Genomic DNA, 14,783 nt, shown 5'->3' with positions numbered 1-14,783 from the left:
CCCCCTCGTTAGTTTTATAGTCTTGCAAATAGTGGGCGGGATGATGAGCATAGTTCGTACGTGATTTGCCACGGAAGGACACTTTTTCCCCCATTTGACCAATCAGGGTCGGATGGCGTGGCCCCAGGCGGACTTTGAGGAGACGCGCGGTTAGTTTTAGTTTGTGTTGGTTGGACCGAGGGGAGGAGGAGGAGGGAGGAGGAGGAGGATGACTAGGAGGAGGCAAAGGCTGTCACTGTTATTTTTCGCCCTTCCGTTTGCACCAACAGGCACGTTTGTTGTCAGGAGCGAAAATCCGTTCTCCGGAGGGAATACTGCACCGGTGTGTCCACCGTGAAGACATCTCCATTTTTTTTTTTATAAGAAAAAAAGCCGCTGTGTGTCAAGCTCAACAGTGGACGGACCTCGATTGTGGATTTCGAGGGAGAGAACATGTCAGTGTATCAACAGCTGGAGAGGAAAATACGGCAAAGCTCGTTTCATTGCGTTATTGGAGGAACGGCACCCACTTCGTCTGATCATTTTGGTGCTGCTGCACGACGTGTTTTACATATAAAGTGTTGACTTCTTGCTTGCATGGAGGAAAAAAAAAACGGGCGGTGAAGATGCTCACTGTGCCGGCTGCTAGCTGAGTTGCTATCTCCACACGTTAGGTTAGAGGAAATAAATGAGTGAAAAAAAGGAGATCATGTGGCGTCTTTTGGGCTGAGTGAGGACAACCGGTGGTCGTTAAAGCTCCGGTGTTTGGATGCGCCACCTTGTCACCAGCCTTACGGGACACCAAACCGCATAGACATGTCATCCCAAGAGACTGTTTGTTAAAATTGACCCTTCTCCCCAAATCTCGCGTGGTAAAAAGCGGGGGGAGGGGGGGAGCCCATAAGAGAGGAGGTGAAGGAAGATTAAGCCCAATCAGGAGTCGCCTATATGAAGATGCTGATGTGTGACCGCGGCGTCCAGATGCTCGTGACGACGGTGGGCGCGTTCGCCGCCTTCAGCCTCATGACCATCGCAGTGGGGACTGACTACTGGTTATACTCGCGTGGGGTCTGCCGCGTGAAAAGCAGTGGCGACAACGACACGAGCCGCAAGAATGAGGAGGTGATGACGCACTCCGGCCTCTGGCGGACCTGCTGTCTGGAAGGTACGTGACCAGTCTGGATGACCTGCGTGCGTGCGTGCGTGCGTCTTCGTCGCTTGTCTTCAGCGACAGCAGTGCCTCGTTATAATCCGTGACTAAACCCGGAGCTCACTTTAGTCGTATGTCAAATCATTTCCCCATTTGAAGTAACATAAAATGCTATGAATCCGTTCCAGACCTCCAAAAACCACCACCATTTCAAATTGATGTCACAGTGAAAAATGCAAGAAAAAGAAATATTGAATATTTAAAGTCCTGATATGTAAATGACCAAGCACATAAAATGTTCATGTGACGCAAGTGTATGTTATAATTTTTCAACTATTTGTTTTAAGTATACAGGCATGAGTTAGAACAGGAAAAAAAATTGTCCACAAAAAAAAACGGTTTTGCTGGCTATTAAGTGCATGCCAAAGCCACAGGTGGCACTATAACCCCAACCATAAGGTTAATTCCGCCAAAAAGAAGCCTGAACATAGTCATTTCTCATATACTAATATATTAATGGCAAATTTAGGTGATTTTTTTTAAATTGCATTTAATGCTGAATGTTGCAAGTCTTAAAAAACGTGTGACCTATCTACCATTGTTGAAACCGTGTTCACACGTACATGGTCAGAATTTATACAAGTAAACGTGCACACGACCAACTGTTGTATTCGCTTTCCTAGAAACCTGCAGATATCCACTAAACTCCATCCAATGACAACAAGTAGAAACACCGAAACCTGTTTGAACATTACATGCTCTGTCATGAAACCGGCACAGTCGGTTTTATGTCACGGTGTGTCATCCAACCATCCCAAAAACATGCATGCAGTTCATTGAAGACTCACCTGTAGGTGTAAATTGTTCTTTATGTGTCAGCCCAGAGATTGACAGGCGATGAAGGGTGTAGCTCGCTTCCTAAATCCGCCAGGATCGGCTTTAGACTTCCCCGGATAGGACAAGCGCAATTGGAAATGAATGCCCTTGTGTTATGTCAAACACTGTGTTAAATCCTGTGTTTGAGTGCTGCCATATCTCTATTTAATAGCTTTTACTAGCAATCTTTGAGAAGGTTGGCTACAAACCTCACCTCAGCTCACCTCAGTCTCACTTGAGAAACAGTTTGACACCTAGGCAATGTAAAAAAAGAAAAAAAAGGCCAACTCAAAAAGTCAGTAACATTCCATCTGGATGCCCTTCAGAAATCAAAGCAGAAATAAACAGAAAAGGATGTCTTTTGTATATTGTATGGAAGGAGTTTGTGTATTGTATTTCCTCTACTACAAAACCATATCTGACTTTTGACTATGTTATTTTCCAAGCTACTTTCTCCTTCATATCGACATTAAAAAAAAAGAAAAAAAACTATAATCCTTCACCAGGACTTGAACGTTGTAATTTCCTGTACTTGACTTTAGGCTGTCTTCTGATAATTTTCTTGCATTGACGCAGGTCAGCTTTGCGTTGCCTCTGGATATAAATATGTGTGTATGCATTTTGTGTGCAGCCAAACATAACCATCTCATTCTGGGGGGCATAGGAGGCTATTACAGGGCCAGATGGTGCAGGTCTGAGGATCCACTGATGCACGCACACACTTGTAATTGGATGAGTAAATAGACAAATTTGCGGATATTCCCAAGCTATCGCATAAACAGAGCAGTGGGGGCAAAATAGAAAGTTAACACAATGTCAGCACAATGTCAGTGTTACACGCACTCTGGCTTCCATACAAAATAGCATGCAAGAGGGAGAATGTGCTCGCTCATATACAAACACATGGTCGTCATATTTAATTTTTGTTTCATCATTCATAACGGCCTCGTAAATTGACATCTCTGACATAGCGGCCGTGAGCCTCTATCATGTGTGGGGCTGGATTGCTGGAAATGCTGAGGTGATGAATGAGTCCAGAAAGCTTGGAAATGAGCTGGGAAGGAGAGAAAAGGTTAGGTCACAGAACACAAATGAGTGGAAACTTAAATGTGAATGAATGAATGAATGAATGAATGAATGAATGAATGAATGAATGAATGAATGAATGAAACACATGGCTGGAGGAAGAGTGGAGGCTGCCAAGTGATGGATGAGAGCTGCATGGCCTCTGTTTGAGATAAATCTCCAGAGAACGTTTGACCCTGCTGGAGACCACCTGGTAATAGTCAAGTATAAAAGACAGGGACAAAATGTGGTAGTAGGAAAGACAAAAGAAGGAGGGAGGATGAGAATTGAATGAATTAGAAAGAGGCAATCAGTCAAGATGTGGGGTGCTGTCCGTGGATTTAAAAAAAAAAAAATACACATAACTGATGGAGAAGGCAGGAAGGAGTAAAGACGGAGACAGCTTGTCTAAATGACTGTGTTAGATGAATGTGGGGAAAGAAAGTGGATAAAGATGAAGACAAGGGAAGCTTCACTTTGCCGAAGATTGAACGAGAAGAGAAGGAAGAGCCGCACGTTTATTCTCAGCTCACACTCAATTTGGCTGTTTGGTCTTTTCCCTTTTGTTATCTGCATGCAATCTTTTGAAGGATGACAGTGTCTTCACGCTTATTTCTCTGCTTGGGCATTTTCTCAAAGATGAAACCGGGACTAGAAGAACACAAATCCATTTTAAAAGGGAGATGAAGCGGCTCTGTAAGTGTTGCTTTGTCAAGATCTTTTTTTGTTTGTTTGTTTCAATAGATGGAGAGCATTTTGGTATTCTATGTGCGCTACCATGTGGTTCATTTTAATCAAACTCTAGCTTGCTGTGTTCTGTGAGGTCAGGCCTGAGTCAAGTCAACTAGGCCGAGACCACCTGGAAGATCTGGCTCAGTCGTTCGATAGATCCCCAATCACGGATCGATTGTATGAGCGCCAGAACACTTCTACCTGAATGAGTTTAGCATGTAGTTGCTGTTTGAAGTTTCTTAGATATTGGATATTCAAGAGATCCCTTCACTACCGAGTGAATTATTAATCAGTCAAACATGAATATGCATCAGAAGAACTTGGATTTGTGTGTAGCCAGGACCAGAAAATATTTTGACACACAAAGCAGTACAGTATAACCCCGGTCTTGATTTTTGAATGGAAGCTAAGAACATTTGGAGCAGAAAAGTGTTTTGGCAAGAGAAAGGGGTGAATGTGTGCTTGAGGAGGGGAGAGGGAAAAAAAAAATGTGAGGAAATGTGCATCCAAGCGCAACACACCTCACTGGCTTTCATCAGCCATCACCGTGGAAACGAGCTTCTTCCTCCCTCTTTCCTGGCTCCTCTCTGCTTCTACTGAAAGAAGTAATCAGGGGGAGAGCGAGGTAGACGTACATGAGGAGAAAAAAAAAGAGAGGGAGCAGTTCCGTCAGCCACGTCGAGCTGTCAGAGGCGCCGGGAAGAAACAAGCGGCCCAATTTGCTGTGCTTTTTGAACGTGATTTTCCTCGGCCTCGCTCGTTCCGTCATTTTCAGCTTCTCGGTCATGTGTGCGTCTGGCTGGTTCTGGGTCGCACACGGTTTTTTGGAAGACACACCATCTGATTAGGGACTGCTTGGAGGCATGTTATGCCTTCATTAGTGAGCGTTATCAGTGGAGGGGAAGAGATGCGACAAGAAAAGGTCCCTTGCTGGATTTTTGAACAGATGTTGTTTGCCATCTTGACTCCCAAGGCAACCAGGTTGGGGTGAAAGTAATTATTTTATTCCAGAGTTTTGAAGAGCTTCACTGACTCATATCACCAGATATTCACATGACTTAAGTAAATATTGAAGTCACTTTAAAATATTTTAAAATATAATTATTTAGATAAAGCCATATTTATTGTATAGTAATGTAACGATTCAACTCAAATCTATTTAAAATCGATTTAAAGTTTGTAAAAAAAAGACAAAAATTTAGTTAAACATTCAAAATAATTCGTTTTTTTTTTAATTATAACGTGAATTATGAAAAGTTAGTCTGTTATACAAAAATAAATAAAATCATCTTTTGAATATAAAACGAGTCGTTAATAATCTCAAAACAAAAATAGAATGGAATTGAAATCGAATCGAATCGGGGCTTGAATGGATCGTTACATCCCTACAATAGTTGAAATTAAATCTACTCCCAATCATTCATCTCGTTCATCAACATTTTATCGCGAGCAAGGAGTTTGTGTATTGTACTGTATTTAGGACGTAACAAATAAGTACAAAGAGTTGTTAAGAAATGAAGGATACCATTAGTCCCGAACAACGACAGCGATGCAAATGATGCGGAGACTCATCAAGCAATATAGAGTAGTGCGATAATTACGATACAACCATCGTGCAAATGATGCAAAGAGTCCTTGAGCGCTTTAAGTGTCCAGTAGTGCAGAATACTGATCAACAGCAGTTATGCAAATTAGATCCCACGCTACCATAATAGTAAGGATGCCGGAAAAGGCTCAAGTGGAGATTTGAACCCAGAACCTTTCGAACCTCGTGTGACTTAGCGCAACACAATTGTCTAGATGTTTCCCCTATTTCATCAGCGGTTTGTGTCTTTTAAATAATTAAAGAGTTTGCTTGTATGAGTGTGGGAGGGGGTGAGTCATATCAAGGGCATACAGCTGGCACCTCATGCGCAACTCATCACAAATGTTGGAACAAACACATTGTTTGTGTTTTGTCTTCTGTTTAACCTTGTTTGAAGGCACTTTTTCTTCCTTGCAGTGGTGGATGCTAGTTCCTCTGCATGCACAACCTTGTTACTCTCCAGTAATTTTCTTATCGCTTGGATTTCATGGAGACACGTTGGTCGTGATGATGTCACTTCCAAGAAAAGAAATGTCAAGATCATACATGTATGTTACCGTGTGGTCATTTAGCTAGGAGGATAAAGTGGGCCAACGTGACACATAGATAAAACAGAGAAACACTCGAGCAGAGGAACAAAGTGAACTCTCAGCCCTATTCTCTGAATCCCATCATGCCATAGTGCTGCCCTCGGGCCACGCTGACCTTTGGAAGGCACATGTGTCCACATTGATGTGTCCGCTGCATTTCTGTGCGATGCGGAGACGACATGCACGTTCCTTTTATATCCTTTACGGTCCCCCGAGTGTTCCGGACGACATCCAGCAAACCGGGCCTTAATGAATCGCATTCATTTGTGTGCGCGTGCACGTTAGCGTCAGGAGGATTCGAAAACAATCCGTCCACTTACAAGTCAGAAGGTGTAATGGATTTCCAGACCACCAGGGCTGTGATTGATGATTCCTTCTACCTTGACGCACCCAACAGGAACAACTTAGACCTCACTTGCATTCTGTGACGTGACTGCAACTTTTATCATTCAATCAAATAAGCCCTATAGAGTAGCATTGGAGTAACACCTAAAGAGGTCACCATTTTTTTTTTGGGGGTTAAACGCTTATATTATATATATATATATATATATATAAAATATATATTATATATATATATATTAGAAATATGTGTGTGTATATATATATATATATATATATATATATAATATGTTTTTTTTTTTTAATGATTTAACCCCAAATTATTGAAACTCAGCTGATTTGGGCTCGCACTGATGTGTAGCAGATGTCTGCAGTACCATCAGAAGAGTACAAGACATCAAACGGTGTGCTTCTGTCAGATGGACGGCTTGCTACAGCAAATGTCTCAAGTAAAGTAATTAGCTTGACTGGGTTTGAAGTTAAGCTTGTTTCCTCTGAGCCACATTTGACCGATTACAGTGGTTGCAGACGTTTGCGGATTCATCCATGTGTTAATTATTTGAATATTCATGCTTTAGATGAAAAATGGTAATTGTGTCACACAACCTTTGTAAAGGGGAAACAAAGCATCACATTACTTTTTCAAAATGTCTCAGGCAATTTAAAAGATGTTATACTGTAGTTGTGACCTGTTTTAAAACTAGTTCAGTACAACTCTGGGATGAGTGCCAATAGAATAAAGAAAAATTGTGTGACTATTTTTTTTCTCTCTCTCTCTCAGGCTGGGATTTATTGTCACATCCAGTAATCCAAATGACAATCAAAAGCCACAAATGACAGTATAGATAAACGTCTTTTTATTCATCTCAAAAGTCTGCATTAATTATAAACATTAAAAAGCTGAAACGTGTCAGTCGGCGTAGCGACCATCAGGCCCTGACTGCATTAATCAGTTTCGGGAGAATGTGAAGTGCAAGAAACTCTTCGTATGCAAATCCATCAGCAGCACATTTCCACTGCCGTTCTATCGCCCAAGCTCTTTCAGCAGCACTTCCTCCTTCACCTCACCCCCAAAGCATCCCCACCCCCACTCTTGCGGCGCTGACCATGTGTGAATGGGACGAGATGATGGGAAGGAATTAAGCCACATGCGGCGAGCGCGTGCACACCTTCCCACCTGTGTGTGTGAGCTTTGGAGGACTTTCACAAAGGAGGATGAGTCACTCTGTGACTGACACGAGCTCACATTCGTAGCATCCGCAGCCCAGTCGATACGACACAAACACACACTTGGCTCTAACAAACACACACCAGATAAATAATCCAGGGGTTTCACTTACATACATGATTGATAGTGTTCATGGATCACGTTAATGAGCTTGGTCGGTTTGTGTAGCCACATTTGATGGCTACTTTAACGTGTGTGTGTGTGTGTGTGTGTGTGTGTGTGTGTGTGTGTGTGTGTGTGTGTGTGTGTGTGTGTGTGTGTGTGTGTGTGTGTGTGTGTGTGTGTGTGTGTGTGTGTGTGTGTGTGTGTGTGTGTGTGTGTGTGTGTGTGTGTATGTGTGTGTGGATTCACAGCGGTAGTCGTGCATGATAAGACTTTTCATTGGCGTTTCCCAACAATTAGCCTGAAGGTTACCTGTCCGGTATCGTCCGCCATCTCTTTTTCTCCTCTCGTGCTTTATTTCTTTCACGTCTGAGCTATGTGTGTCTACTCGCGAGTTTAATTCATGCAAGTTTGTGATTCAGTTTATAATATATTAGAGGAGGCAACGATTAATCGGCAACTGATCGATTATCACATTTATTGGTAATTGTTTTGATCATCGATTGATGGTTTACAAGACTTGACTAATTTGAACTTCTAATTTTAGTCTCTCAATCTTAAATATTTTCAAATTTCTACGATTAATCGGCAACTAATTGATTATCAAATTCATTGGTAATTATTTTGATAATTGATGAATGGTTTACAAGCCTTCATTAATTTGCACTTGTAATTTTAGTCTCTCATTCGTCAATTTCGACGATTATCTTTCAATATAAAACATTTGCAAACATCTAGCTTTTACTTTGGAAAGCAATGCTCAAGTAGACGAAACATAATTAAAGCCTGGAAATCAATGTCTGTGTTTTACATACAGTTAATGGCAAATTCAACAAATGCTATTTTACAAACACTCCTGTTCTACATCTCCAGGAACCTTCCGGGGTGTGTGTAAGAAGATCGATCACTTTCCGGAGGACGCCGACTACGAAGCAGATGCCGCCGAATACCTCCTGCGTATGTTTATTCATAAGCACACATCACATTGCACTATACTTGATCCATTACAATATTCTAACAGCATCCGATTACATTTTTAGGCTGTGACATGCTCTTCGAAGGCAATTGTGCGTCTCTTCGCACTATCAAGCGCTGTCCTAATATTTTGCTAGAAGGGAGAAGAAAAAAAATCATGCTCACACAATGTCATCATATGTTAAAATGATTGTGACGATAGCTAAAAGCAAAGGACACTGTGTATCTAAAATCTCGACAGGCCTGCCGTACTTGCAATTACCCGTCGGACAGTCGCTGTTAGAGGCAGCAATAACAAGCAAGCGCTCCAGAGATGGATGGACCACTCTTATGCTGCCATGGCTGAGATAAATAAATGTTGTTTCCCTGCAAGGTGAAAGATTCTCTTTGGGAAGGATGCATAACATAAAAGCAGCGTATAGGCTTTTATCAACAACTACACTTTGTTAGGAAGAAAAATGACAGACTACCCACTTATTTCTACATACATCCATAAAAGTATTAGAGAAAATGGTAGGTTGGTGTATTTCCCCCCCCCCCCCCCCCCCCCCTCTGACTGTAAAGTGGAAAGATGGATGGAGAGGAAAATATTAACAGCAACAGGGGGGTGGGAAATTCAGTTGCAGCTTCTTTTTCTTTGCTCCACTGAACACAGAGCAACATCCCCAGAGGCCGCCAATTCCAGCACAAGCATGAGAGCCGGCCAGCCAATAGCGAGCCAGGACCTAGTGACCGGCATTTCATTCAGCCCAGGGGTGCGGACTACAGGGGCGGGGCTTGAACGCTCGATGACATTGGTCACCGCCCTTTCAGGAATGCGGGTCATGTTTTGCTACTCATCAAAACAGATTTGCATTATGATTATAATCGCCCAGGTATGTTTAGCGAGTATAAAAAGCACAATTTAGACAGGTTATCACACTGAGTGCATACATGGCAAATATTTCTTATTATTTGGCCTGCATATGTGTCAGAGTTGGGTTTTTTTTTTTTTTTTTTTTTAAACATGTTCAAGATGGAAGCTTGTTGTGTGGGTTCAGTTTTTGTCTCTGTTAGAAAGAAGAAAAAAAACTGGTGCTAGTTTGGTTGTGGTCACCAGTAAACCGTTGAAAAGCAGCTGGCGGCGTTGACTAGTCATCAGTTGGAGGCATTGTGACATCCATTGCTGCTATTTTAGTAACTGCCAAATTTCATTAAGCAAACAAGCTTGTTTGAACCAAACAGGTGCTGTGCGTGCCTCCAGTATCTTTCCCATCATGAGTGTGGGTCTGCTGTTCTTGGGAGGACTCTGTGTAGCCGCCAGTGAGTTTTACCGCAGCCGACACAACGTCATCCTCAGCGCAGGAATCTTCTTTGTCTCCGCAGGTCAGTGCGCACTGCAAATATGTCCCCCAAGTGCCGTAAAGTAGGTCTACCTTTTCCCATATGAAGGATCATATTTCTTATTTGGCTGCGGAAAAATGTCTTTTCAGGTTGCATCTTAATAATGTCAAGTTTAGTTCATGTGGAATTTTTGGACCGGGTATTCTGGTCTATTCAGCTCCTCACTTCTAAATATATATATATATATATATATATATATATATATATATATATATATATATATATATATATATATATATATATATATATATTTAAAAAAAAAAAAAAATAGTTTGTGCTGCAGTTTTTCCCTTTTGACCTTGTCATAATAATAAATATCAAATCAAGAGGCTGGAGTAAATGTCTATTCTTGTAGTATTAAAAGGATCCAACATATTTCTGAATATGAGCCCAAATTGATTTAAGCTACATACGTACATTCTCTTTTGTCAAGAAATTGTATATTCAAATAACAACTCACAATCTGTACGCGATTCTCAACAGCCACGTCGATTTTGCGGCTTCAGCTCTAATTTACGTGTTGAGTATTATTCAAAGCTCACAGACGAGAAGGATGTGACTCAGATTGCTGAGATTGGACACAGTCACAGAAGCACAGAGATTTGAAGCACGTCATCAGCTTCTCAATGTACACACGTCGGCTATCTCACAAACACACGCGCACACACACCTGCTCTTGCCCCCGACACACAAAACGGGGCTGTAATTGGTGTTCAGTGGGATGTGGAGGGCCCCACTGGGGTTTGTAGTAAATTCTTGAGGCCAAATTGGTAATTATTTACCACAAAAGTGTGAGGCTGAATGTGCCTAATTACAGCCAGCTAATTGTCCCCCATTCTGTACGTTCCACCACATTGCAAGAGCACTGTATTCTGGACTAATCATATGGAATAGGAGAGGCCAGCTGTGTGTGTGTGTGTGTGTGTGTGTGTGTGTGTGTGTGTGTGTGTGTGTGTGTGTGTGTGTGTGTGTGTGTGTGTGTGTGTGTGTGTGTGTGTGTGTGTGTGTGTGTGTGTGTGTGTGTGTGTGTGTGTGTGTGTGTGTGTGTGTGTGTGTGTGTGTGTGTGTGTGTGTGTGTGTGTGTGTGTGTGTGTGTGTGTGTGTGTGTGTGTGTTTGTGTGTGTTTGTTGTGTCTTTTTCCTGTGCTCCATGACTGCTCTTCTTCAATATCTTCTTCGGGGTTCTTTCTTGTCTCTCTGCTTGCTACAATATTTGGGTTTGTTTTAGAGCGCTAACTCAGACTAACGTATTTGAAATGTATTTGCTGCAGCAATTTGATGATCCCATTTATCATATTTAAATGTTGATATTGTGCATGTGTGAGATTCGGTTACATTTTGATCTTTTAGAAGCCATTTTGGATCAGGAGGAAATAGCTGTTCACAATGATTTTTGTATGTGACCTATTTAATTAAAGCAGTGGTACAGAATTCAAATTTACACAGATGAAGAAAATTTGCCATCTAATTGAATTGACGAAAAAATTGTAAATCATTTTGAATAAATGTGTTTTGTTTTTTTATTCTGACTTATTAACAACTAAGCATCTTTTTTTTTTTTTTACTATATATATTTTTTTGTATAATCACCAGAAAAGATCTTTACTTCAGTGGACTTTCCTTCACCAAAACCTCGTCAGAAATTGACCACTTGTTTCTAAGTGTTTTTTTTTTTTTCTTTGCAGGCCTCAGCAACATCATCGGAATTATTGTCTATATTTCAGCCAACTCAGGCGATCCGGGCCAAAGCGACAGCAAGAAATCCTACTCCTACGGCTGGTCCTTCTACTTTGGCGCTCTGTCCTTCATCATGGCCGAAATGGTGGGCGTGTTGGCCGTGCACATGTTCATCGAGAAGCACCGCAAGCAGCGGGCCAAATCCCGCACCGAGCTGATCAAAAAGTCGGCCTTCAGCCGCATCCCCTCCTACCGTTACCGCTTCCGACGCCGCTCCAGCGTCCGCTCGTCGGAGGTTCCCAGCCGTGACGCCTCGCCGTTGGGTAAAGTGGGTTACACCGGGCCCGGCGCCTCCGAGATGCCCATGTACACGCTGAACCCACGCGAGGCGGGCAACGCCGCTACCAAGTCCAGCCTAGCCGGGCTGCTCAACTCTGAGAGGGAATTCCTCCAGAGTAGCACGCTCACTAAAGACTACACAAAGGACCCCAACCGCAGGACCACGCCTGTCTGAGAGGTGTTGCCTGCAGATAGCACGCTAGCAAAGAGGAGGAGGAGGCTGAGAGAGAGGCAAGGGCAGGGGGGGGACACACAAGGGGAGTGCTGGGGTCGGAAATACAGAGACTGTGAACTGTGAACTTTTAGCCTTTGAACTGTGAATCCTGAGCCCAGTGAGCATTTCAGTGTGTGTAGCACGAGCCGTTTGCTTGGATGGACTCCATTTAAACCTCATGTGTCTGGAGTTGGCACATCCATTTGTTTGAAGATCAGCTTAAACTCATTTGGGATTTTATTTTTTTCAATGGAATTGTCCCATCATGCGTGGTTTGCTATTTGGGAGAGGCTCCTAAAAAGATGAATGAAATGTAAATGTCAGGAAGCGGGCAGGGTAGGATTGCTGTCCATCTTTGGTGGCAGATGAGTTTGTTTTTCAGTTCAGCTGACTTCAAAATATCAAAGAAAGGAGCATTTGTCCGTGTATATGTATATAGTCGACTTTTTTTTGTTGCTTTGCTTTAATCACGGACTGGCTTCTGTCATGACGGTGAATTGAGTTCATCCCTGATTTCTCTGGCCAGTTGTTGCCGTTTTCATGGCTTCCAAATGTTGACATCATGGGTGCTTCCTTTTCTTCTTTTCTCTATTTATTTCTTCTATGTCACTGTCCTCACCTCTTCACTCATGCCACTTTGCACCTATTTTCCACACTAGTCTTCCATCTGTGTCGCCGATCAGACTAGCTAGCTGCTTTGAGGAACATGTAGAAGAGGAGACCACTTAGCTGTGAATATGGTTCTAAACAGAAACCATAAAGATATTAAACAGAGAGACGGGGAAAATGCCCGCCCACTACCTCCCGCTGAATATCGTTCAACAATTGCGTCTGAAGTCTCTCTTGTGCAATGGGGGGTAAGAATCGGTTTGTAACACGCGATGGAAAGCAGACTGGAGGGGAGTGTCATGCATTATTCAGAAGGTTTGCGCTCCATCTATTGAGGTGTCAGTCACAGCCACCTCTTTTCTCCTTATCTAGCATACACGTGCATTAACTGTATGCACGTATCCAAATGCGGCTTCTATCTGTGACCTCCTCAAACGTGTGTTCAAACACAGAACATCATCCATATGTCTCCTTCCTTACATACATTTAAAATATAACGCACGTCGCTGTCACGGAGAATAGAAAGTCACCAACACGTCTGCGTTAAGATTTCAGCGTTTCGATTTATCAGCATCGGTTTGCTAAGCTTGATTTTGATTTATTGCGGAAAAACACTGGAGATGCTGTAGGAGAAGGCGGCCGTTTATTTATTTGGGTAAACCTGAAGATGTTCATAAGCAGGGATGCCAATGGTCGACAATTACGAGAAAAAAAAAAATAGAGTATTGAAACTCATTTATCTGCAGTATTTTTTTCCTCATCCACTTATGTGGTTTACATTATATGAAGCTTCAGTCCGGTTGTCGAAAGACTTAAACTGTATGTTGAGCCAGTCCCAAAGATCCAAAAATATTTTGAGCCAATTGCTTTGAAAATAACAGAAAACGTGAAACCACGTGGCACACACAAATAAATATGATTAATTTGATACTTTCGTAAGAATAAAACACAAAACGACATCCAGCCCATTTGTCACATGACCACTTGGACAGCTATTACCGAGATAAGAAATGAAGTTGACACATTTTCTTGAAAGAAAGCTTCGTGCCGGCTATCCTTCGCATGTAAATATTAATTTTACAACATCAGCAGTTGTCATGGGCTGTGAAAGGGAAATTGTGCTTTTCTCCTAAGCAAGGGCTTTTAATTTTTAAAGAAGCGGAGCACACAAGGGCTTTCTATGCTCGCCGTTGCACCAACATTGTTCAAAGGGTGTTAAGTGGATGGCATGGACGCGGGAAGACAAGGAAGAGTACATTTGCGTTTATACAACAGCTCGAATAGCTAACAAGCGACACGGTGTCGGAGCGACGTTCCAGAAAAGAGTGTTCGCTACAACTGAGCCTTGACGACATGTTTTTTCTCGGAACTTTAAAGTAGACAAACTTTTCAAAGTAGCTAGAGTCAAAACCTTACGCACACATAGGATAGCAACGTACGTTATTAAAAAAAATAAAAATAATGTTGCCAAATACGACTGAAAATATTTCCTCCGGTCGGCCGTTCCGAGTTCTCATTTCGATTTTGCGGTGGTAGCGATGTCGCTTAGCCCTCCCCTAGCATTTTCAGAAAGGTCAGGGGTCAAAAGTGACGACTCAAACCGTGCCCATGCCACACATCTGTCTGTTTCCAGCACTTCCTTTGTTCGAAACATTTCAAATTGCAGCCATTTTAAGACAAGTGCTTTTGACGGCCGCCATCTTCCTTTTACCTTCCACTCAGCTTTGACTGGATAGAAACAAATAACTGTGTTATTTATTAGTAATTGCTATATATTCTATCTTCTAAAGGTGCCACTGTGCAGAGGATGCCAAACTCTGCCACATGTTTATTAATCTGTTGATGGTTGGGGGCACTGAGCCAGATTTTGGGTGCTCGTCTGTGTATATTAATCTAGTTTCATTTTCTAGTTTAATTGTGGATTGGTTGAATGATTCA

The 14,783-nt window shown here is 42.2% G+C and overlaps 1 protein-coding gene across 1 annotated transcript; it reads left to right on the top strand.

The window, feature by feature from the left end:
• The first annotated feature begins 927 nt into the window (after window positions 1-927).
• On the top strand, window positions 928-12,197 carry cacng3b (calcium channel, voltage-dependent, gamma subunit 3b). The gene is made up of 4 exons (XM_085934326.1): window positions 928-1,144; window positions 8,523-8,606; window positions 9,849-9,989; window positions 11,692-12,197. The coding sequence occupies exons 1-4, from the start codon at window positions 928-930 to the stop codon at window positions 12,195-12,197; spliced, it is 948 nt and encodes a 315-aa protein (XP_085790452.1).
• The last annotated feature ends 2,586 nt before the right edge of the window (window positions 12,198-14,783 follow it).

The sequence above is a fragment of the Syngnathus leptorhynchus genome, chromosome 16 (assembly GCF_054491065.1).
Source record: "Syngnathus leptorhynchus isolate UIUO chromosome 16, UIUO_Slep, whole genome shotgun sequence".
Classification (NCBI taxonomy): domain Eukaryota; kingdom Metazoa; phylum Chordata; class Actinopteri; order Syngnathiformes; family Syngnathidae; genus Syngnathus; species Syngnathus leptorhynchus.
The sequence above is the reverse complement of the archived record's forward strand: the minus strand, read 5'-3'. Positions and strand labels throughout refer to the sequence as shown.

Coding starts and splice junctions, on each gene's coding strand:
- cacng3b (XM_085934326.1), top strand. CDS start 928: ATGAAGATGCTGATGTGTGACCGCGGCGTCCAGATGCTCGTGACGACG. Junction 8,607..9,848: donor TGCCGCCGAATACCTCCTGC/GTATGTTTATTC, acceptor TGAACCAAACAG/GTGCTGTGCGTGCCTCCAGT. Junction 9,990..11,691: donor AATCTTCTTTGTCTCCGCAG/GTCAGTGCGCAC, acceptor TTTTCTTTGCAG/GCCTCAGCAACATCATCGGA.